We start from the raw sequence: 24,256 nt of genomic DNA, 5'->3' as shown, positions 1-24,256 counted from the left end.
CGGTAAAAGGTGCTAGCACCAGGCACTGCATTACCACCAAGGACTTGGAATAGAGCCAGTCTCGTTTTTTGTGATCTGCCCCTTTTCTCTTTGAACACACACCGGCAGGCTGTGTATCTCCACTGCACTAACCAGCATATATCATATTTTATTTCTGTTGCTGACAGCAGTAAAATAAGCAGAGGTTCCCACCTCAAAAGGAGCTTTTCTATCTTCCAGGTTTCATATTGATTTAATAAACATTTATAGTGTGTTGTGTCCTTTTTAGGATCAGTGTACATTTTTATGATCGTTTAAGATTAGTGGCATCTTGATGCTGGAGGAAGCTGGCCTTCGTTCTTTAAAGCTTGTTGCCGGTCTCTCTATTTTGCACATATCTATAAGGGTGGTATGGTGTGCCATAGATACAGTACTACAGCGCTAGCACCAGGCAACAAATTAAGGGCCTAATCCTGATGGACCCACAAAATACAGATGCAAATTGCACACCTGTTCATTTGAGTTAACTCGGGGTGCACATATTAGTAAGTGCGCAGTTTGCTTCGGAATAAAGTTTGCGTTTTCAGAACTGTGGATTAGATTGCACAAGATTCTACCAATTAGCGGTGTGCTAAGTGACATTTTTTAGCAGTCCGCTCTAGTAGTCTATACCATTCTTATCCTGATGCAAATTTCAGGCACAAACTCCTGAGTTTAGTGCAGTTTGTCCCCAATTCGTAATTGTATTTTGGGTGCAAACAAACGTTTTTCCCCCAAAACAGGTTTTTCAGCATGATCATAATCAGATCCTCCGTAGGTGGCGTTCCTAGCCTTTTTTTCTCTGGTAGTTCCAAACTGTCATAGGTACAATGTGTCACACATCAAGTTTGGGTGTGAGACAAAATGAAGGTAAATGTTAAAATCACCATGTTTAAGAAAAGCAACCGGTTTCAAAAAGGAGTTAAACTAGTGCTTAACCTGAACGGTGGTGCATGTGACCCCACTGGTACTCATTTCTATGGGCGTGGTACTTGTTTTCCATCATCAACAGAACAAGCGAGAGATATGCAGAAAGGTGGGCTGAAGGAGCAAGAGAAAAATGAGAACAGTATAAAAGCCATGGATTAAAAAGAGCATGCAGAATTGAGGTGGGGGGTGCACTGAGAGACATGAGGTTAAATTAAATAGAGTAACTTGCTATTAAGCAACCAGAACATTAAACAACATAGGCAGCGGGATCTTAATGAAAAATTTGGACACCGGCACTTACTCTTTTACAAATTTGCACAGGGTCATAGCGAATACAATAGCAAATATTATGACGTGTTTGGGTCTTGCTGGACCTCATTCATGGGCTATATCTCGAGTCTGCACTCAAGCATTCGATCCTGCACCTTACTGCAATACAAATACTACTAGATCCAGAGGAAATATTGTAAGCTGGTTTACGTAATTACTACACCAAGTGACTCGTTTTTCAACACTCTAAATGAAAGCCTTTTATCAGACCCTCCAGCATTTTGTGATTTTGATTCCCAAAATCAGTTAAGAAATACAATGGCTGCTATATTTCCAATTATGGCTGCGAAAAATGATCTCTCTGCAGATAGCAAATAAATGGGGAGTTCCTATTGCCTATACACACACACACACGTTGTGTGTTCAGTGTTTTCTTGTTGGACCATCTCCGAGACGATGACTGCTGCTTTAGTGACATTTGAACTTCTAAACATTTGCCTATTGAGGCATTTCAGAGTTAAGTTGATGTCTGTAGTTTATGTGACGTTGGTGCATAAAAACTGTGCACAGCATCTGCAAGCTTCGTAGGAACCGTCCCACATCTCCAAAGTCAGGGGTGTCTCACATCTCCATGGTCAGGGGTGTCTCTGGCATTTCTATGGTAAGGGGTGTCTGACTTCTCCTTTTCCAGGGTGTCTATGCCATCTCTATAGTCTCAGGGGTCTCTGATGTCTTCCTGGTCAGGTGTGTCTCTGGGGTCTCCATGTGCCACCGTCTCCCACTCCATCCTTCTTTCTGCCCTGAAGTCGGTGGCTCTGCACTTGCCTGGATTTCCAATTTTCTTTCAGATCGCACTTTTCAGGTTTTCTCCCCCTCCTCTGTTCATAATTCCCCTCATGGTGTTCCCCAAGGTTCTATTCTTAGTCCTTTGTTTTTCAACCTTTAGGTTAGACCTCTTGCTTTTCTTGCTGAACAATCTGGGTTATCTATTTTTTCTTACGCAGATGATACTCAAATCATCTTTTCTCTCTCTTCCAACCAACACTCTCCCTCATCTTCTCTTCGTTCTGGGCTTATTGATATCGCCAATTGGATGCGGACTAACAAACTGAAGCTGAACGGCGATAAAACGGAGCTGCTATTGTTTGGGCCGGACTCCGCTCTCTGGGGCCCACAACATTGGCCTCAGCAAATGGGACCGCTGCCAGTCCCAGCAACAACAGCACGCAATCTTGGGGTCCTCTTTGACAATCAGTTATCTATGAGGCAACATGTGGTCAAAGTCTCAGCCACCTGTACTACCATCATCAGGTGGCTGAGGAGGATCACATGGATGCTTCCCTCAGGCACCCAGAGGTCAGTAGTCCAGGCCTTAGTGCATCTCGGCTGGACTACGGGAATGTACTTCTACTAGGTGCCTGCAAAGAGGTCACCCGCAAGCTCCAAGTGGTCCAGAACATGGCTGCCCGATTACTCTGCAATCTGCCTAGAACTGCCCCAGTCTCCGCTTCCCTGCGCAGCCTGCATTGGTTGCGCATAGAGTCTAGGTCCAAATTTAAAGCACTATGCTTCATGCATCGCATCAAAGCTGGAAAATCCCCTCATTATCTATCCTCCTTAGTCCATCTCTACTGTCCCTCCCGCACTCTCAGATCCTCAACTCAAAGCAGATTGTGTTCCCCGTTTCAGGCGGGCTAGAGTTGGTGGGCGCTCGTTCTCCTACTTGGCGCCCTCTCTCTGGAATTCGCTACCCGTCCCTTTGCGGTCGGAAACTTGTTATCTCAAGTTCCACAAAGGAGTGAAGACCTGGCTGTTTTCTTTGTAACTTTTTTCCTTCACACTCCTCTGCTTTCCTAGCGCCGGGAAACCTACGGGTAGCTGCACGCTGAATAAACTCATATATAATAATTGAGCTTGGCTGAACCTATGCTCCAGAATGTTACCACAAAAGAGAATATAGCAAAAAAACTTTGAAAGTGTATAATGCCTATTTCAAAGTTAAATACTCTCCTAAATCAGGTTACATTTATTTAAGGCTGAAAAGGAAGGATTAAGAGTAAAAATAATGTGCCGCAAAATTTCCATTTTTGTGCCGCTAAATTTCAATTTTTGTGCCGCTAAATTTTCAAGTCTATGCCGCAATATCCTGGGGGGTCTGATAGCTGGGTGCACTATACCAGTGGTGAGGGTACAGGTGCATGAGCCCTGTACCCCTACAGTGTCTAAGTCCATTCTTAGACATTGTAAGCGGAGTGCTGCCATAAAGAGTATATGGTGCTGGGAGTTTGTCATTAGAAACTTCACAGGACCATAATGGCTACACTGAAAACTGAGAAGTTTGGTATCAAACTTCTCAGCACATTAAACCCACACTGATGGCAGTATGAGATTTAATGAAATATTGACACAGAGTGCATCTTAGAGATGTCCCCTGAAAAACGACCTACCACTAGTGTCCAGGTTGAGTGGCTGAGTTCAGCTGCCACCACCAGACATGTTTCTGGACCCTTGGGTCGAGAGGCTGCTGCTCTCGGGGGCCTGAAACAATGCAAATCCTGGTACTAGGTGCCAAGCCTCCTCCCCCAAGATGGGCAGGGTCCACAAAGGGGAAGCTTCAAAGGCTTGCTGCCTTTGAGAGCTTCCCCAGGCCACTTGCTTTCAGCAACTGGTCCCCACTGGTTCGGATCCCCACTTTGGGCAGGAGAACCGGCGGGAAAAACAAGTGAGGAAGAGGTGAGCCCACCTCTGCCAACTCCACCCCTCAGGTGGGGGAGGCAAGGTGAAGCACAGCTCAGTCCCCGCCATCTTGCATATGGGGGAACCCAGCCAACAAGGGAAAGGCGTATGCCCCTCCCACTGGAGGATGGCATAATAGGGGGTGGACCCACCCCAGGGAAGATACCCATTGGTCCCAACCTTTTACCTACCTGTAACGCCCCTAAATCTAGTATTTAGGGCCACTCCTGAACCTTGCTTCCTCATTCAAGAACCTGCAAGAAAACAGAGGACCGAACAGCTTTGCCGAAGCTAACGAGGAGGACGCCCACTGACTCCGCCCCAGCCTTACTGGCCTGCCCAAACCTTGAACCTGCTCCACTGAAATCCCTGTGTCCTGCAGCCAGCAACCTCGAGAAACCCGGAGGACCTGCCTGCCTTCAATCTCAAAGACTCGGTCTCCTGTGGATATGGAACTCCCTCCCCATCCACCTCCGGCCAACCCAGGACCATCTCTCCTTCACGAAGAATCTCAAGACCTGGCTTTTCGAGCAGTAAAGTACCCCTCTCCCCCAGCACCTTGAGACCCCTCCGGGCGAGTAGCGCGCTTTATAAATGTCATGATTGATGGATTGTGAACACCGGATTTGTTCAAACACCAGACTCCAGCTCCGCGTGAGTTTGCACCACTCTACACCAGACACCCACGGCCAGACTTAGAGTGGCCCAACACCAAGAGGTCTCCTCTGCGATCCTGACCAGAGATCAGGAGACCCCTGACCTGCCTCAAGCTGAAACCTGCCGCCTCAAATCAGCAGGTCCCCCAACCGCGACCAGGAGCTGGTAATAAGATCCTACCCAAAAAGTCACCCCTGCACCCGACACCCCACGGCCTTGGGTGGCCCAACAGACGGTGCCTAACCAACTCCCAAGATCCCAACTTACCTCTCCAAGTGGTGGTCGCACCTAGAAGACCCGAGTCCCCAAGCCTGCAGTGCTTTTGCAAATCGTGGACTTCCCACTTAAAATCTACAGGCCACCTGAACCCAAACAGCACTCTGCACCCGGCCCCCCAGTGCCGCTGAGGGTGCATCTTTTGTGCTGGCCTAAACCCCCCATTTGCCCTGAGGTTAACTCCAAGAGCTTTGCTACCACAACTCAGTGGCATGCTTGTCATCAGAAACCAACCGGAGTTCCACCTATCCCCCATTGGGCCTCAGCACTCTGTACCTGGCCGCCCTAGTGCTGCTGTGGGTGTAACAAGAGTGCATTCTTATCCCTGAGGGACCTCTGAGTCCAACCCCAGAACACCAACTCACACAACAAAGTACTTCCCTTTAAACTGATAACAGTATTTTCCTACTTAGGATAACATTGACTGTTTTTCTATTTAAAGTTTCCAAGTGTGGAGTTGGAAAACCTAAAGAAATTCTTTTAAAAATTGTATGAACAAAAACGATTTTACTTGCCAGTTAACAGGAAATGTCCCAGTGTAGTATCCAGGTATACTACACTGTGTAAGAAAAGTAATCTGAAAGTAAGGTACTGTTCATTTTACTAAAACGCCCATTCAAAGTATATGTACTGCATTTACAAAGCATTACATTTCTCAGTAACAATACTGTAAGTCAAAACAAAGTGCATATACAATTACAGTTTGGATTGTATTACAACTGTAGATTTACTGCAAAGTATTTATCACTTACCTTTGCCAGGCTTGCTTGGTTCTAGGAAATAAAATAACTAAAAGAATATTTTTATACAAAAACAATTGGTCTGAAGTTCAGTCTTTGAGTGTGTGAATTAATTTGCTGACAGAGTGTGAACAACAAATGCTTAACACGGTCCGCTGATAAAGCCTTACTGCTAGACCAAACCCCCCCAAATAGAGAGTGAGGTGCTATCTACTTTACTTCGGACTACCTTTTGGGTTCCACGGACTGTGCACACTATACCTCACTTTGGTATAGCATATACCAAACCAGCTTCCTACACCTGAATAATGGGAAGAGGAAAGACTCGACAAGCAGAGTGAACGTACCTAGCGTCCCTACAAACTAGAATGACAAAACAGCTTGCAGAGTATCCCTTCGTGCTTATCACAAAGATATTTGGATGTTATCACAAAGATATTTGGATGTCACCCCAGAGCTACCTCACGGCACGCACTGAGTGAAACAAACACTCCTCTAGTGAAACTTAAAATTGCAAGTGTATTTACCCATTCAAATGTTTCCTCTCAAGCCATTCCTGCATCACAAGCACTGGGAAGCACCATCCAATTCCTTCCATGATGAAGTCAGAAACATCTAAACTGATTTCACTACCCGACCTTCAACTTCTCCCACCTCCATAGTTCCCTCAATGCAATTTTCTCCCTGGCTGGGTTTAGTATGCCAGAGGTGGAAACTGAGATGCATGCATTAAGCGGAGGAGCCGGATGACCCCCTATACTCCCACATATACCTGCCAACACCAGTGTGTTCAGTGCTCCCATGGCCAATCTATTTATGGTGCCCTTCTCGGATGCAGACGCCCTGCCAGCTTAGAAACACGCCAATGTTCTCCCCTTACTGAAACATCCCTCTGCTGACCCCTCCATTCTTTTTATCTACTGGCCCTTATCACTCCTTCCCCACCAGGTTAAAGTCCTTGGAAAACATTGACGTCTAGTTGACTTCCTAGCTACAGTGTAGCTACCTTTCAGAGCCCCCCCAGTCTGTCTTCTGGGCTTGCCATAGCACTGAAACATAGCCCATCTGCATCTGACCTAGTCAGTGGCAGCCAATAGGGAGAAATGTAGACTGTTGGGCCTCATTCTGCTAAACCCCTCAGCAGCATTCAATACGGTTGCATGCCATACCTATCCATTGAATGCATGACAATTTGCATTTTAAGTCCCTGCAATAGTTCCAGGCCTTTTCTTACAGACAGAATGTGATCCATCCAGCTTTCCCATCTTCAAATCAGACCTAGTTCCCATAAACCAGGTAGTCCGCCGAGAAACATCCCTTAGCCCGACCATCTTCAATGTTTACATGACACCACCAGCTGCCATTATTAGAACATGTGGCTTTGAAACCATCTCATGTTGATGACATTCTGCTAATTATCACTGAAGAGATGAGACCGGTTACTGGACTGCATATGAAACTGGATGAAGGACAATGGTCTTAAGCTTAACGGTGATAAGCCAGAGGTCATTCTTTTCAATAACGCAAACACCACTTGGGCTACAGATTGGTGACAAAGCAGTATCAACTGTCCTTTAAGTTTCCTATCCAAAGACCACCAAGTCATAAGGTTGGACCATTTCCCTTGCCAATTTGGACTGGGTCCAGAACCCAGTTTTAGCTTAGTTTGAAACTAGAAACTCAATTTTTGATCAAGCAATGCGGAACTCACCACCTATTTGCAGTCTATGGAAAGGAGATAGCAACTTAACATACATCTCACTCTCCCCTCCTCTACCCAGAAATATCCTACAGCAAAGATCCCAAAATCTTAAGAATCATCACCAGACCCTTAGAAGGAAGTGGGCAAGATGGTGCACTGAAACAATACCATCTTAATAGTATCCGCTTTCTTCCAAAGAGTCAAAGTGATGCTTTCATATGTCAATAAGTCTCTTCATATTCTGATAAACTAAAGAGGGGTGGTTTGGTAGAATTGTACTAACACTCACAGTAACACAGTGAAAACACCACACCAGTTTAGTAAAATAAAGTATCTTTATCTAAACTTAACAAGATTAAAACAAAAATCCAACATACAAGTATTAAGAAAAATGATTTTCAAAAAGGTTTTAGCAACTCAGTCCATAGAAAACTATGGATGCGTGATTTCTTGCAAAGTACCTGTTGCTGCGCCAAAATTCACCAAGCCAAACAGCAGCAGCAGCGATGGGAAGCGTCAGAAAACAGATGCGTTGATTCCCGAGACCTTTGTGGGTGCGATGTGACAGTTCCGCTGGGCACAGGGGAGCAGCGCGTCGAGGGATGTGATGCATTGATTCGGAGGTGACTCCGATCCGCGGGTGAGGAGTCGGGGAAAACTTGCCGCACAGGAACGATGTGTAGAAATACGGGGTCCGTTGGCGAACGATGCAGCAGTGTTGAGTGGCACTGTGTCTGTTTCTTCAGCCGCGATCCCTCGTTGCGCCGATTCTTGCAGCGGCGACAGGCGCTGCGTCTGTTTCAGCAGCTGCACAGGAAGATTTCTGGCACCACGGCGCTGAGTCGGAAAAACTGTCACAGAGCGAGGCATCGATTTCTTGTTGCAATGCTTTACAGCTCCCAGCAACAGAAACGACATTCAGAGCCCCCACAAAGTCACAGGCACTTCTTAGCAGGGCAGAACTCCCAGCAAGGAATTTCAGGGGAGCTTGGAGGGGGGGGGGGGGGGGGGGGAAGGAAGTCTTAGTGTTCCTGAGACTTCCAAACAGGAGGCAAACTCTACTCAAACACTTGGAAACTTTCTTCAAGCAGGGAACAGAGCACACAGCAAAATCTTTCACCTTTCGTTGGCAAAAACAGCAACTGCAGGCCAACCCCAGGCACACAGCAAGGGCAGTACTTCAGTTTCTCCCACACAGAACGTAAAAATTACCCTCATTAAAAGATGCATTTAAACATACCAAGTCCAGGCATACTAAACGTTCTTTTCCTACCTTGTTCCCAGACGCAGCTATATTTTTATAAGATGTTATAAACAAACTACCCATTCCGTCCTATGGCAACAGGTAGCCTTGCAATAGTGAAAAACAAAATTGGCATACACTGCACCCTGCCCACAGGGTTACCTCGCGCCCACCTTAGGGGTGACTGACATGTAAGAAAATGGAAGGTTAGGGCCTGGCAAGTGGGTGCACTTGCCAAGTCGACATGGCAGGAACTGCGCACAGACAATGCAGTGGCAGGTCTGAGTTACTGCTTCAGAACTACTCATGTGGGTGGCACAATCAGTGCTGCAGGCTCACTAGTAGCATTTGCATTTACCAGCTCTGGCACACTCCGTGCACATTACTAGGGACTAACTAGTAAATCAAATATGCCAATAATGGATAACCAATCATGTTCGCAATTTAAACAGAGAGCATATGCACTTTAGCATGGAATGTAAGTGGTAAAGTACCCAGAGTCCTAAAACCAACAACAACCGGTCAGGAGGAGGAAGAAGCAAAAGTTTGGGGTAACCCTGCAAAAAGGGCCAAGTCTAACACTGTTCTAATTAATAAATGTGTATTCACAGCTACAACAAGCCCCTTCCAGTTGACCAGCGGTAGTGAGCAGGGTTCTTACCAGCAGGTCCTGTGGGTTCACCGAGTTATCTGTGTAGATGCAAAGTTTCTCCACTGTGAGTGGTGTGGTCTCCCGCATCTTGGAGGCCAACAGCAAGCACACAGTCCCAAGAAGCTGCAAGTGACACTTCCTGGTGGGCACGCAGGACAGGTAGCGGTCTACATAGTTCATGGCCAAAGGAAAGACTTCTTCTTCACATTTCTGGTCTTCACATACCTTAGAAAAGAGGAACAGGAAATGAGTGAAACTTGCACGCACGAGAAACTTGAGAGCATGCAAGGAAAGGAGTGATGGTGATACTAGTCTTCTAAAGGTTGGCAATGGAGCCTCGTTAGTATTTGCATTCATGCATGTTTCAGGTTCTTATGTAGCAGCTTGAATGCCTCACCGCTTACAATTATATGAATACCCATGGATTATATATCAATACACTAATGAAAACATGCACATTTTAGTATCAACCTTTTGCACATCTACAGCTGCTTTAGCCTCAGCTGCTTTAGAACTAGGAAACGTTCTCTTACCTCCCTTAACAGCCAATCTGCACAGCCTTTAGCTAAGCAGTTATGACTGACTGCCTTTAAAAACACTCAAAAGCTTCTTAAATATCAGTTTTTTAATCCAAATTTTAAAATAAATACAGACACAAAAACATATGTTTCTCGGTCTATATATACACACACCTTCAAAGATTGAAAGAAGCTGGTGACACTGCAAACCAAATTTCAGACTAGCAAGTGCACTATGAACATCCCATGCCAATGTAATTTCTGGAGTTCAGTGGGCAGTTACCGGTGTAATAAACACATGAGATCCAGTTGCAGGTACTTAAAGAGGTGGAATCCTTGCAGTGCCAGTAAGCAGCACAGTTGGTTAATTCGGGACCTAGTAATAAGTTTTATGCAGCACTTTGGATGAAGTAAGCAGGTTGATAGGGCACTCTGATGCTGTTAAGGATGGGTGCACCAGATGTCAATAAGAAGGGGCCAATGCAGAGTTAGTCACTGCAGTCGCCTTTCAGAGAATTGAGAGAACTGCAGGCATCAGTCAAATAAAAAGGTTAAACAAGCATTGGCATAGTCAGAAGGTCTCGCTTTTGGGACCTTATAAGTGTTTAGCCATGCAACAGTTGATGTTGCACCAAGGACATTGTGCTGCATAACCAAATACTTATAAGGTCCCAAAAGCGAGACCTACTGGCTATGCCAATGCTGGTTTATAAAAGCAGGCAAAAAACACACTGACAACATACCTGTCAAAGATAAACATCTGAGTGCATGAAGCCGAAAGTAAAGTGGTTGAAAATCAAACTAAAATTGCCACTCATATGTTCAGAAGAGTTCAAAATATGGCAATAAGGACTGAACTTAAATTGTGGTAAACTCACACTCACACTTGCTGTCAGGGTAGTGAAAGAATTGTTCACTGGGATTTAAATGTTGGGTGTTTCATGCTGAGCGCATTCTTAGTGAAAAGGACAGCTGTGGTGCAGATATTGCTTGTTCTCCCTACCCACTAGCTGCTTACAATAGGTGAAGTTGTGTGCTCCGTTATAACTGTTTTTACCCACATAAACATTATTGTGTACACCTGGATAATTCTCAGACAGTGACACATACCATAACAATGTTGTGTACGTTCAACATGTAAGGCTTGCAGAGTGATGTTCCTGATGTGTGTGGCGGACTGAGCCAAGGATGGTTAGCGTGGCTGCGCGACTATGAGGAGCTCAGCGCCCACCAGCGGTTTTCTTGGAAATTTGGCATTCCCGTTTGCAGGTAATTTCTTCCCATGTATCTAGCAGATCAGACAAAGTTAACTCGTTTTGAAAGGTCCAGTCCCTCCTGTGCTCGGGATTGGGGGGATACGACCACCTGATGCAGACAAGTTGACACGTGGAGAAATACTTAACTCGAATCTGCGTGACCCTGAGTGAGACTGGGTTTCCACTTCTAGCGCGGCTCGCATCAATCATTTTGGTGTACTCAGTGAAGGGCCAAACACAAGGATTAATTTGTCTGCCTATATGACGGGAAGGTTTTGAAATATGGAACACTGTCTCTATTCCGGATTGTGGTATAAGGGTTTAAGTGTGAACTGACCAGCGTATTTGAATACAACGCCGTGGGCTTCTGCATTAGTTAGAGACCTGTGTAGTGTATTGTATTGTAGCCAGAAGGCCACAGCTATATATGTCGACTCCTCCCAGCACCTGTGAGAGGCAATAATTGAGAGGCTATGGCGTAACAGCCAGAATTGACGACTTTGGAGCGGAGGAAAAGGGTTTGAGCCTCAGTGTTGGCTCAAAATTGTGCCAAATCATTTAAACTCCTGGTGCCTACCAAAAATTGACTTGTTCTTGTATAATGTAACTGGTTCTCAGGTAAAGCACTCCAATACCTTGGGGTCGAGTTCGCGCTTTATAAAACATACAAAAAAAAAATTAACACCTACTCTCGGCACCTAAAGATAAGACAAATCTAGTGACGCTGTGGGTCTTCATGCAAGCAAAGACAACGGGCTCCCAGACCCAAGCCATAGCCGGTACTAAAGCATTGTGCCAGTCTCAGCACTGGCTTTTTAAAACTACGAGTGCTTAGCACTGGTAGGACCCAGCCCACTTAAAGCCCTGCACAGTACCTACTAAAAGAATAAAAGCCATACCCTGTACATATCTCAATTACTATGTTTATGAGGTAAGTAAATGAAGCAGGTAACACCATAGGAAACAGTAGCATTTTCTTACTGAGAACATTCAATTTGGAGCTTGGAACTTGTTTTTAATGTCATTATATTTTTATTGGTGTCTAATGGTATTGTGTGTTTCAGTTGATATTTAACTGTTAGAAAGTCCTGCTTTACTTCCACTCATATGAACAGATGTGCTGCAATGGGCTGAGCGGAAGCCGCTTGCAGTTTGTGAACAGCGATTCATGTAACGGTCTCAAGAGGGTTGATTCTTGGGCACCGTACGTAGGACACACATTGTACTATTGGAAAGTGTTTGTGGAATTTTCTTGACATGTTGTAGTTTTAGATTAATAATTGTTATAGTTGTAATCCAACATTGGGTATAAACAATGATACCAACAGCTGCTATTAGTGCACAAAAAATGATTGCAAGACAGAATGCAAGACAGAGAGGGAAATCATGAAAGCAAATAGCCATGTGAAACATCGCAGCAGAGACTGCGAATGCCACAGAAGGGTTTCTCCATCTTGCCAGACCCAACTCTCCTGTGAGCGAAAACGGGAAAAAAGTCTTTGAAAACAACTCGGTCCATATCAGTTCCGAAACACGAACTGGGTAACATGAGAGCCCCGTGCGCTGCACTCCCCAGAGATACCAGCCGCTGCTGTGCGCTCAACTTGAACCGGGAACACAATGGAAAGTCGTGCCGAGGTGCACCATGCTCCCAAAATTCTATCCTGGATTTCACCTTTCTAAGCACTCTTGGTGTGCCTGCACAGAATGTTTTCAGTGATATTACTGTAGAGTCTTTGTCCTGTACATATAATCTCTTTCCAAACGCCCTACGTGGCGTGTTCATGGTAGTGCTGCAGATGCAGTGAGAAGGTGCACGGTTTTCAACAAGTGACGCGCCCTCACTGAAGAATCTTTCAAGGTGAGGCTGTTTTTGTATGGAACAAGCCCGGGAGTTGTGTACGCGCTAAAAGGAATTTTTTTTTAAAAAAGCACGCGAGTGGTGCGCAAAAGTGAAAGCAGGCTGGCGAGTGGTGTGCGATGTGTGCGCACCATGACGAGAGAGGAAAGCCAGATGGCGCCTCTGCTAGTCATTGTGCGTGTAACCACACACTATGCCTGCCAAAAAGCGGTGGTAGGACTTTTAAAAGCCTGTTTACTAAATGTCTCGCAGAGTAGCGCATGCGCTGGCTCAGGCGAGACCTAAAAACACTACTGGCATCAGATAGATGAAGGAAAACGGGTAGAATTGCCAGTGTATTCTGCTAAAGCGCTAGGACGCCTGCGGGTAGCTATCACGCTATATAAAAACCTATTCCAATCCATTCCATTCCAGTGTGAGTTCTTTAGGCCCCAGAAAGGTGGTAGGGACTGGGCGTATTCTGCATAAGTAAAGGGTGCAACACAGCAGATACTTACGAGAGTCAGACGGGGCAGAGGAAACCGCTGCAAAGAGGCAAGTGGGGAACAGTACAGCCTGTCAAGGAGGACAGTGCAGCGGGCATGACAGACACTAGTGAGGACGGTGGTAAGGAGAGTATAGCAGTAGCCAGTAAGGAGAGTGGTAGAAAACTTACCAGGAACCAGTAATGAGCGTGGTCGGGTGAGCCCAGTAGGCGCTAGTAAGAAAGGAACAATGTTGTAGCCATGAAACATGCGGTGGGATACACCAGCATTAGAATAAATGAATGAATGAATGAATACACATTTGTATTGCGCATGGCTACCAGGAGGCATCCCAGCGCATTCAGACCCACATCAAAAGATGCTATTCAGGGAAAAAGAAAGGTCTTCAGCAATTTCCTGAAGGTATGATGGTTAGGCTCAAGTCGGATAGCATCAGGGAGCGGATTCCAAAATGTTGCTGCATGAAAAGAAAAGCGGCGTCCACCCATACGTGTCAGTTTTACCCTAGGGACTGTTAGCAGTTTTTATTGTTTGATCTTAAGGACCGATTGATCTTATACTGATGGAACATAGGGCGCAGCAATGCCAGGCCCTTCTCAGTGATGGATTTATGGACCATACACATGGCCTAAAACCATATCCTTTCCTGTACTAGAAGCCAGTGCAACTGACGCAGTGCCGCCTTGGCCGAGCTCCTTCTGATGACGTCCATGAGCAGTCTAGCCGCACTATTCTGAACGGTTTGGAGGACTTTGATCGTGCTCTGAGGTGCACACAGGTAGACTGCATTTGAATAGTCTAGACGTGATAAAATAAGAGCCTGAACTAACAGGCGTCTAGCCTCAAAAGGGAGAAGAGACAGGTCCTTCCTAAGAAGTCCAAGTAGGCCATAACGCGTAGCTGCGACCTTATGAGCCTGGACCAGAAAACCAAGGTTAGGGTCTAGCAATACGCCAAAGCTCTTGATCTGTTTTTTTGGGGGGGCGGTGGACCAAGACTTCCAGGCCACCAAGGATCTAAATCGATGGGTGCCTTATACCCCAACATCATGATTTCAGTTTTGGCGCCGTTAAGTTTGAGGAAAGAGGAGTCCATCCATTTGAGAACCTTACTAAGACAGGGGGTGATATTGTGATCCCCTGGGTTAATGATGTCGACCTGAGAAAGCGGGACCAACAACTGTGTATCATCGGCGTAGGTGACTAACTGGACTCCCCAGGGAAGCAAAGGCCTCATGTTAAACATGGTAGGACTGAGGGAGGATCCCTGGGGTATGCCGTAGAGCAGTGGGAGGGGTTTGGATGTTACTTCCTCATCGAACACAGTAAAGGTTCTATCGGCTAGAAAGGACTGAAACCACTTAAGGACAGTCCCTGTGACTCCAACCTCCCTCAGGCGATGAATCATGAGGTTGTGGTTCACCGTGTCGAAGGCTGCGCTGAGGTCCAAGATGACCACAGCGGCGCAACCTCCGGCATCGACAAAAGTTCTAGCTTCCTCGACCACAGCAACCAGGGCGGTCTCAGCGCCGTGTCTCCTTCTGAAACCTGTTTGAGTAGGATGTAGGGCTTCACTGTTCTCTAAGAATATTGATAGTGTGGTGTTAAAATGCTTCTCTGCTAATTTACCAAGCGTAGGCAGCAGTGAGATGGGGCGATAGTTGGCCCAATCCTCTGGATCTAAGCTAGGCTTCTTCAAGAGTGCCTTAACATTAGCCTGTTTCCATAGAGACGGAACCATTCCTGCCATAAAGGACGAATTAATGACATCCCTAATAATTGGGGAGACAATTGACGAAACCAACTTAAGTATGGACAGCGGTACAACGTCCGCCGGAGAGCCTGACTTAAGATTCCCCAAAAGTTGTTCTACGGTGTCCGAGTTGGGCATAGAGAAATTCTCCAGCTCGACCGGCGCAGTAATGGCAGCGGAAGGGGGGTAGAGCTCCAATTGATGGAACGTTGAGTAAATATTCGTCACCTTTGTGGCAAAAAAATTAGCTAGCTCATCACAGCGCTTCTGAGGATCTGATGAACCATTAGGGGGATCAGGAGGTGTGACCAGTGATTTAAAAACTTTAAAAATTTCCCTGGGGGAGTTAGAAGCAGAGGCGATCTTGCTTTGATAGTAACAAGATTGTACCGATTTTATTTCCTTTTTATAGCATCTTAAGGCTATTCTATATTCAATCTTACTCTCCTCAAAGAAACCTTTTCTCCATTTTCTTTCAGCCTGCTTACATACTTGTTTAAGTGCTTTTAGTTCTTGTGAGTACCAGGCTTTTTTCTTATAGCCGATACGATGGCAAAGTTCGGTTTTTGGCAGAGTCACATCAAGTGAAGATTCTAGCCAATTATTAAATGAGGCGTTCGCCGTGATGGGATCAGTACTACAGACTGGAGGGGACCTGTTCAGGTTCATTACCCATTTATCGAGGGAAAGTTTAGACCAAATCCGACTCAGTTTTTTTTGTTTTAGCCTGATGAGTTTGGTCATACGGTGTCCAAATACAGGATACAAGAGCATGATCCGACCAGGGAATAACACTCTTCCCATCTGATGTCGTGGTTAGTGAAAAAATGATCTAAAGTGTGGCCTACTTTATGTGTAGGCTCTACCACGATTTGATTTAGATGGAACAACCCCAGACTTCCCAAGAGGTCTTGCGAGGGGGGGGGGGGGCGGGCATCAGGTTCATCAAGATGAATATTAACATCTCCCAGTATTGAAAAATTAGAGGCAGAGTTAATAAAATTATTAATCGTACCTTGCAAATGCATACAAAAATTAGAGTGAGCTCCTGGGGGGCGGTAAAGAAGAATCCCCGAGAAGGTACAGGTGGGATGGATGGCGATAGCAAAAGCAACACTCTCACAATCGGCTAGATGACAGCTAGAGATCTGCAACTATAAATGGTTTTATATATGATTGCGATCCCTCCCCCTCGCACGATCATGCCTACTAGTAGCGTAGTTCGGGGGTAAAGCCTGGACTACCTCAGGGTCCGAGGACTCATTAGGTCATGTTTCCGTCAGGAAAAGGATATCAGGTTCCCTTTATTCCAACAGCATACATATCTCATTAACGTGTTTAGGAAGGGAGCGGCAGTTAGAGCAAAGGAAAACTGTTAAGAGAAGGTGGCAGTAAGCGTAAGGCGATTGGGAGCACAACAGCTGCTATTAACGAGGGGCACTGCAAGCTAACAGTAGGGAAGGTGAGAGACCTGCTGGCGCCAAAAGGAGGAAGGGGAAAGCGCACAGCAGGTGTGCTTAAAAAAAAAAGCTAGAAGCACTGCAGGTTCCTGAAAGGGGCCCGGGTACAGCATATGCTAGTAAGGAAGCCCTTCAGTCACAGCACTTGAGACGTCATGATGTGGCGGGTGTACCAGCAAAGGTAGGGCATTTCAGGCACCGGCAAAGCGGGGAGTTGCCATAAGTACAAAGGAGCAAACATTTGAAGAGCATGTCAGAGGATAAGCACTGGAAGCGCAAGAAAGAGGGAGATAAACATCTGGAGCTATCAATGAAAGCCAATGCAGACAGCAGTAAGACGGGGTGGTTAGTTCAGGCTCCAGAAGGGATGGCAAGGCCATACAGGAACCAGTGGGAAAATAAAGCAGCTCTAGCCCCAGTAAGATGGCGGGGAAGGAGATACAGGCATCTGAAAAGAAAGGGCCACTTCAGGCACAAATAGGAAAGAGGCAGTTACAGGTCACTGAGAATGTGGAGCACTTGAGGCATCTGGGGCGACCATTTCACCCACTCAGAAACGGGGTTATTCATCACGTGCCAGGAAATGGGGAAGGGAGGCAGGACAGTTCCGGTGCAGCGGGCCCTTCAGATGCCAGGAAGAATACACCAGCAAGGAGGAAAGCAATTTAAGCACTATTATGATAGTGTACATGTCAAGGACCAGTAAGAAAGGGTGACACTTCAAGCACCAAATAGGGGGCTGGAGGGCACCTTCAGACAGCATTAAAGAGTGAATCTTGAGCACCATTAAGGAAGGGAGCACGTACAGCACTAGTAAACAAGTAATGTATTTAAGACACCAGTAAATAAGGGAGGCATTTCTGGCACCAGTCTATCAGTAGAGGCACCTCTGACACAATAAAGCCAGTTTCAGGGGAAGGGACATTACAGGAATCCATAAAGAGTGGACATTGCAGGTGCCAAACGGAAAGGCGTGCTCCAAGTACTAGACAGGTGACGGGCAGAGCTTTAAATGGGGGTGGAGTCACAGATACAGAGTACTGGTTCTTTATTTTCTCCTCGAATACTAGAGCTTCTAATCTTACAGGTTGGGTTCTCATAGGGGCCCTGCAATGAGGCAGGTGCTACTGCGCTCAGCAACTCCTACCTTCAGTAGCACCTTCATTCCGCACATTAATGCCGTTCAAGCGTGCCTTTCAATCACGTGGAAGCCCGAGCAAAGCTGTTACAAAAGCGCCGGTACAGCAGCTCGTGTCTCCAAGACACAGGGACCTGCTTGTGCTGCAGTGGAAGCTATAGGGAGTTTCCTTTATTTTTGGACCTTGGCAGTGGGGGCAGAGTGGTGGTGGCGGCCGCGTTTATTCATACATGCAGATTCGTAAAGCCTAATGGGGGTCGGGGTGGGACCCATCGTTCTGGGCAGGTTCGCTTTCTGTCGTTCCTGTTTAAATGATTATACATCTTAGCCCATCAGCAAATTATTTGATGGAAACTATATTTACCAGTTTTCTGATTAAACTCACAGCTTAGATATAAAAAGCAAAACAAACTTTTTTAAAATATATTACAGTGGTCAGGCGCATCTCAAAACGGCAACTTCTGGTTTCACATGTAAACCATACATAAACCAAATATGACAGGAAGCTCCATCGATTGTGTGACACTGACATTTCTAAATGCCTGAATGCTTTGCCTTCTGAGGCGTGTGGTTTACTTTTCTCATATGTATTGGATTTCAAAAATGTCAGCATGCAAAGCGTGAATCGCAAAAATCAGGTACTTGTTGAACCGGTCACATAGCTTAGAACCACTTGGATGCTACTAAGGTTCACATATTTTATTCGAGTCTATATGTACCAAGCATGTAAACAAATATCAACAATGACCAATGCTTTGGATTGTTTCATAGGGCACTGCTTCTGGCATAGGCTTCCTGCATTTATCTAGGCTGGATGGGACACTGGTGCATGAAGGAAGTCACGGTAAACATGCTTTACGTGAATTCTTGATGCCTCAGGAATAAGGCAGAAGTCCATGTTCCAGGTCAAGTTTTATGCGGATTATTAAAAGGTCCGGGAATGTCTTAGTGCAAGGTAAACATTTATCCAACAGACAGAGTTCTTTGGATGTTTTAGTTGTGCAAAAGACAACTGGTTCGGGGGTAGAGCCCTGTCAATGTTTCAGTATAAAGGGATATCATCACTACACGGTGCAAGTTCTTGTAGAGGCGCTGTGGGAACCATGCTATTCTTTCAATACTGGAATATCACTCAATAGTGCAAGCTAGAGAGGAGAGAGAGGTAGTCTGAAAGCTGCACATGTGTCCCATTACTCACATCCTAATGCATACAGAGGTGCATTATGAATTCTGTGGATGTTTCATTTCTTGAAGACCAGAGTACTGAGAGAGTCAAACTAGAAGTACTTTGTAAAATCTTTGTGCATATGCCAGTACCGGTAATGGAGTACATTTCAGGACATGACTTCAGTTCCTTTTTAGAGTTCTTAGGATATCTCGACCCTGTAGATCAATGCTTCAGCATTGTGATTACAGTGCATGGTGAGGATCAGAAAAAGACATAAGGATTAGGATTCCACCTTATCTGGTGTGATAGTACCATGTTTCTCAGACAGCTCCATAAATATGCCTCAGCCACGTCATGATATTAGCTGGCAGAACATGGCACCCACAAGGCAACACTGATTGATGCCTGTATCTCCTTGTCCATTGACAAGTCAATACGCCACAAACAAAACCTGCATCGGCTGCTATAGTTTTGATATTGAGAAGCAAGCAAAGTCAAATCTGACGGGCTGGAGCACTTGCTTGTGCTAGACAGAGATCCAGGACCAGAGGTAAAGACCTGAGCGCTGAAGGATCTTCTCAAGGTAAATAGAAATATGCACTTCTCCACATCTTTTTATTTTCTCCCCCTTTTTAATTTAAACCCTGGTCTCTCCATCCTATCCTGCATGTTCACAAATGTCAGCTTCATTTGCCCCAAATCTCTCTTGAAGCCTTTTCTATCAAAGTCTCATATTCACCCTCTGTCTTACATATCATCCATTCACACCCTCCTCTTTCAAACTCATCTCGATCCATCATCTACAACAGTTTCTAAACCTTTTAACTTTCGTGGAGCACCTCTGAATGACCACTGGAAGCTAGGGAACCACGCCTATGCAATTTGAAGGATTTAAACCATAATCAGTGCCCAGTACGCAAAAACACAGAAAAAAGTACACAGGAAACCGATTCACAAATTCTGAAATAGGTGGTTTAATTCACAAAAGTCTTCTTAAACCTATTTTCTCTTTTTTTTAATTATGCCCCAAAGAATTTGGTAACAATGCAAACGTGACAGTAACTTTTCTGGATTACTTAATTTGTAATAACAGTCTGTGTTTCAAAATATCACCTGCAACCAAGATCTTTGTGCTCCCGGCAAGTTCCAGGGTACAATAGTGGATGATAAACTTGCTGCAAAGATCTGTGTACATTCTAGTCACAGGCTCGACTTCCCATAAAAAAAACATAGAGTGTCAATATTCCTGCTGTAAAGCACAGTAAGATAACTCAGATGGTTACTGTTTTCTTGCAGATATCCTTGTATTACCTCACGGTCGCAAGTTCAAATCCTTGTCATACAACTTAGTGAGTTATGACCCTGCATCAAGAAGCTGCATGCAAACTACAAGATTGGCTTACAGGACCTTTCAGTTTTAGCTCTACCGTTTGTTATTCAAACATTGCTAAAAAGGGTTATTTTAGTAGTAAACTGTTAGTAAGTACAGTTTAAAAGGTTATTAGTGCAATAACTCCTAGATTCATCTCACATTCTTACAATGCATGCAGATTTCTTGCATTCAAACCTTCGACAGGTCAACAACCTTGCTCCTGGTCCCCTTTATCCCCGCCCCAAACTGCAACCTCAATTCACGGTTCCTTTTGGTAAGTACTTGCAGTTAGCACCAGTAACGAAGATGGGGAGCTTGGGGACCCACTAAGCCAGATTCTCATTGGAACAGTTAGGCAGGGTGGATATACCCCTCCGGCATCAGAGGAAGGGCACTTGTGATACACTTTCGGCTGGGCATTTATAGAGGTTGAAGCCAAGTGAGAAGTGTAAAATAACCAGAGTTGTGCATTACACCATAAATGCCATTTTTTAATAGAGCTTTTTAACTATTTGTTATGTGCATTTGTAAAGTGCACTATCCTGCGAGAGTATCCTGGCACTGCAGTTTTGAACCCACCCACTGCGTTCCACTGACCCAAAGCTTCAGTTAAAAATGTACTGACACAATCGTAGTGTAAAACGGAGAAATCCCGACAAAACACCACACTAAAGGAGATAAAACTGTGGCAGATTCTAAAAGACACAGCAACATCATCTCCCCCGTACAAAATGTTACAGGGCACCTCTCCGACCAAAGTGGCAAATTTCAGTAAGAGGGGATATTCCACGACGTTGGGTTAGCACAGTGCGTTTCCCTGCAGAAGGTTTTGGATTCATTCCATACCGTCCTCGCAGCATTTCCCGCCTAGTTTTATCCGGCTCTTTCGAGTACCTAACCCACTCACCATCTGTTGATGTACTTAAGTCTGGTTTCAAGTTATTTGCCTAGATTAGTCAAGTTTGTTTAGATCTCTGGGTTTGAGATTAGTACTTTCTGCACGTTCATGTAAACCGACAGAGGTCTCTAGTTGTAGGAACCAGTTACTGGTTTTGTGATTTTAGCACTTCGTTTTGTGGATGTGTCAGTTGTGACGGACTAAAGGTTACAGCCTATTGTTTTACACTAGTGTCTAGTTTGTGGAGTGTTACCCTCAGATATGTCCTTAATCTTGGAGGCGTTACACAGTCCCCCTTTTTGGGACGAGGTCCCGATTTTACAGTGATAGAATCTGGGTTCGGGATGTCAGTCCCTGTTTTTTGTGCAATGTCATGTTCTGGAATTTAGCTCCTGACTGAAGTTCAACGGATCGATGGCCTTCTGAGTCAGTCCCTGGATTTTGAGGGTTAGGTTGTAAACAGTTTCGAAGGTTGCGATAGTGTGGTGTGAGAGTCACTGAACTCCGGTTTTGGGTGGTTTCGCCCTCTGAATTTTAAAGCGTAGAGTGGTCTTTCCTTTAATTGTGACAGCGCTGGCTTCAGAGGTTCCGTATCCCTCTGCTGTTGAGTCCCCCCTCACCTCCAACATCCAAAAAGCCAGCATTCTGCGCATGCGTGGCCGGAGCTCGCGCTGTACGCACTGGAAATATGTCGTGGCTGGGCTGTAACGTTCTTCCAGCTGCAGAAGGTTCCGCAGGACCCGTCCGTCCCGCAGCAGCCGTGGGTCAGGGACGGCACGGGGAGGCCGGGCGGCACGCTCCACACACCACAACTCCATGGTGGCCCGCCCGGAACACTGACAGCTGCATGTGTAGTCATCGTTTATATAGAGCCCGCGCGCTTGAAACGTCAGCACGCAGCACAACGAGGAGCCAAGCCGGAACTTATTGTCCAATCATCGCGCTGATGGCTAAGGAGAGTGGCGGTAGAGTCCTTTTTGCCGAGTGTCATTGCTTAGCCACCATGTTTAGTTGAGAATATTTTAGTCAGGAATTTTGTTTTGCTATTGTTGTACAGTACCCGATAAAGAATAGAAGGAAACTGTAGTATATTTCAAGTATTTATTCACGTATAACAAGCTTGTGAGAGGGAAGGTGGAAACAGCTGTCAAGGGGAGGTGTAGAGGAAGAATGTTTTCAGCTGGGTGTTACGTCATATAAATACAGATACTAGCATTCCAATAAGCTTCATGTGGATGGTCCAAAAACAATGAAGGAGGAATGAATTGTAAGAGAACAACTAGACCTGCAACATCTTTTTTTTTAAAGGAAAGATAAGGAGTTAATGCAATTCATAATCTTTAAAAACCACAGTTAACTTGGATATTCTGGCATATCTGGTGCAGGTACCTTCCCAACCACCATGATACTCGGAGATACTACCACTAGAAGCATTAGGTGTGATGACATCTAGTCCGGATGCACAATTCATTTTCAAATGACACTTTGTTGTTTGTACATTTGAACCACAACTCAACTTGACTTCTCTTCAACTTTATGGCATCACTCTTATTACGCCACCCAAGATATCTGAGACAAATGGCACTATCAGAGACTTCAACAATTTCTTCAGGGTTAAAATATTTGGACTCTCCCTTTACTAGACCACTATGTTTTTTGATGAGGGCCCACTCTCCCTTGCAGAATTCTTTGTTAACAGCCCTATGTACTTTGTCATGATATTCTTTCGCTTTAACTTGGCAATCAACTATATTCTTCCTGGCCTGTAGTTGATCATCATTAATAGACACCGTATGAGGTAAGTGTGTCTCAAAACCAGTAATTTTTGGAACAATTTCATTATCACATCTTCTCCCTCATTAAAAAAAGGAGAAAAACCAGTAACTCTGTTGGGAGTGGTGTTGTACGCAAATACTCTTTCTTGAATGAATTTCTTCACGTGAAGTCTTGAAGCCAAAGTCAATTGGATACTGTCCTTAATGAAACTATTTACTCTTTCAATCTGCCCGTTTGACTTAGGTGAATACAGCAGAGTTTTCTCCTGACAAATGCCATGTAGGTTTAAAAAATCTGTCATTTTGTTAGAAGTTAGTTGCTTCCCATTATCCGATACCAGTATGCGTGGGCTTCCTTCAATGGTGAAGCACTTATCCAAAAGTCAATGACAGAGTCTGAGTCAATTGTATGAACGAATTTGTGATATATCCAATTGCTGTAGTAGTCACTAACAACAATTAAGAATTTCGTCTCCTGCTCCAACATCTGAAAAGGGCCGGCCATGTCAATAGCAATTTTATACCAAGATGAATTGGGAATAGGTACCAGTTGCATCTCCTGCACCCTTGGTTTCCAGTGTTTATCTGATCTAATACAGATATCACATTTGTCAACAAACAAATTTACATCAAGGTCCATTTGGGGCCACCAATACTGTTCCTTCAACCTTTTCTTAGTCATGGTGGAACCTAAATGAGACTTATGTGCTGTAGCAATCAACTAATTGCTAAGCTTAGATGGGGGAACGAGTAAATCACCTCTCATAAGAAACCCTTTAACTATGCTTAATTCATCAGACACTTGTAAAAACACCGTAATGTCAGAAGATAGATTGCGAACAGGAGGCCAAGTAGTAGACATGTAACTTTTAACCTTTATCAAAACAAGATCTGATTCCATGGCCTTTATCCATTCTTCTTCTAAAATAACATTGCATGAACTCTGAAAACTGTCTATAGCAGACACTACACATTCTGTTTCATCCTCATTTTGACATTCTGAAATTTCAGTGGGCAATCTGGACAATCGGCTCTGATATTGTCCTTACCTGAAATATGCTTTATAAAGAAATTGTACTCTTGCAATTTAGCAAGTAACCTCACCAACCTGGCTGAAGCTTTCCCATTACCTCTCCCGTACCTATCGAACATGAAAGTGAGAAGTTTATGGTCGGTTACTAATTCCAAATTTTTTCCCTATAAATACATCTTAAGTTTATCCACTGCCCAAACACATGCAAGAGCTTCTCTCTCGATTGCACTGTAGTTTTTTTTGGCGTCGGTCAACCTACGTAAAATGAAAGCCACAGTGTGCATACTCTTATTGACTTTCCGGGTAAAAACAGCGC

General features: G+C 44.9%; 1 protein-coding gene across 2 annotated transcripts in view; it reads right to left on the bottom strand.

The window, feature by feature from the left end:
• Positions 1–22,013, bottom strand: part of CCND3 (cyclin D3) — a 171,548-nt gene extending 149,535 nt beyond the window's left edge. For both annotated transcript variants that reach the window (XR_015296027.1, XM_086923521.1), the window contains exons 1-2: positions 21,753–22,013; positions 9,234–9,449 (exon numbers count right to left, since the gene is read on the bottom strand). Coding sequence is in view for 1 of the 2 variants with exons in the window: in XM_086923521.1 (XP_086779647.1) it covers positions 9,234–9,449; positions 21,753–21,950 (414 nt within the window). In the remaining variant the exon portion in view is untranslated. The remainder of the gene's footprint in view (positions 1–9,233; positions 9,450–21,752) is intronic.
• Between the last annotated feature and the right edge of the window lie 2,243 nt (positions 22,014–24,256).

Source organism: Lissotriton vulgaris, chromosome 5 (assembly GCF_964263255.1).
Source record: "Lissotriton vulgaris chromosome 5, aLisVul1.2, whole genome shotgun sequence".
Classification (NCBI taxonomy): Eukaryota; Metazoa; Chordata; class Amphibia; order Caudata; family Salamandridae; genus Lissotriton; species Lissotriton vulgaris.
The sequence above is the reverse complement of the archived record's forward strand: the minus strand, read 5'-3'. Positions and strand labels throughout refer to the sequence as shown.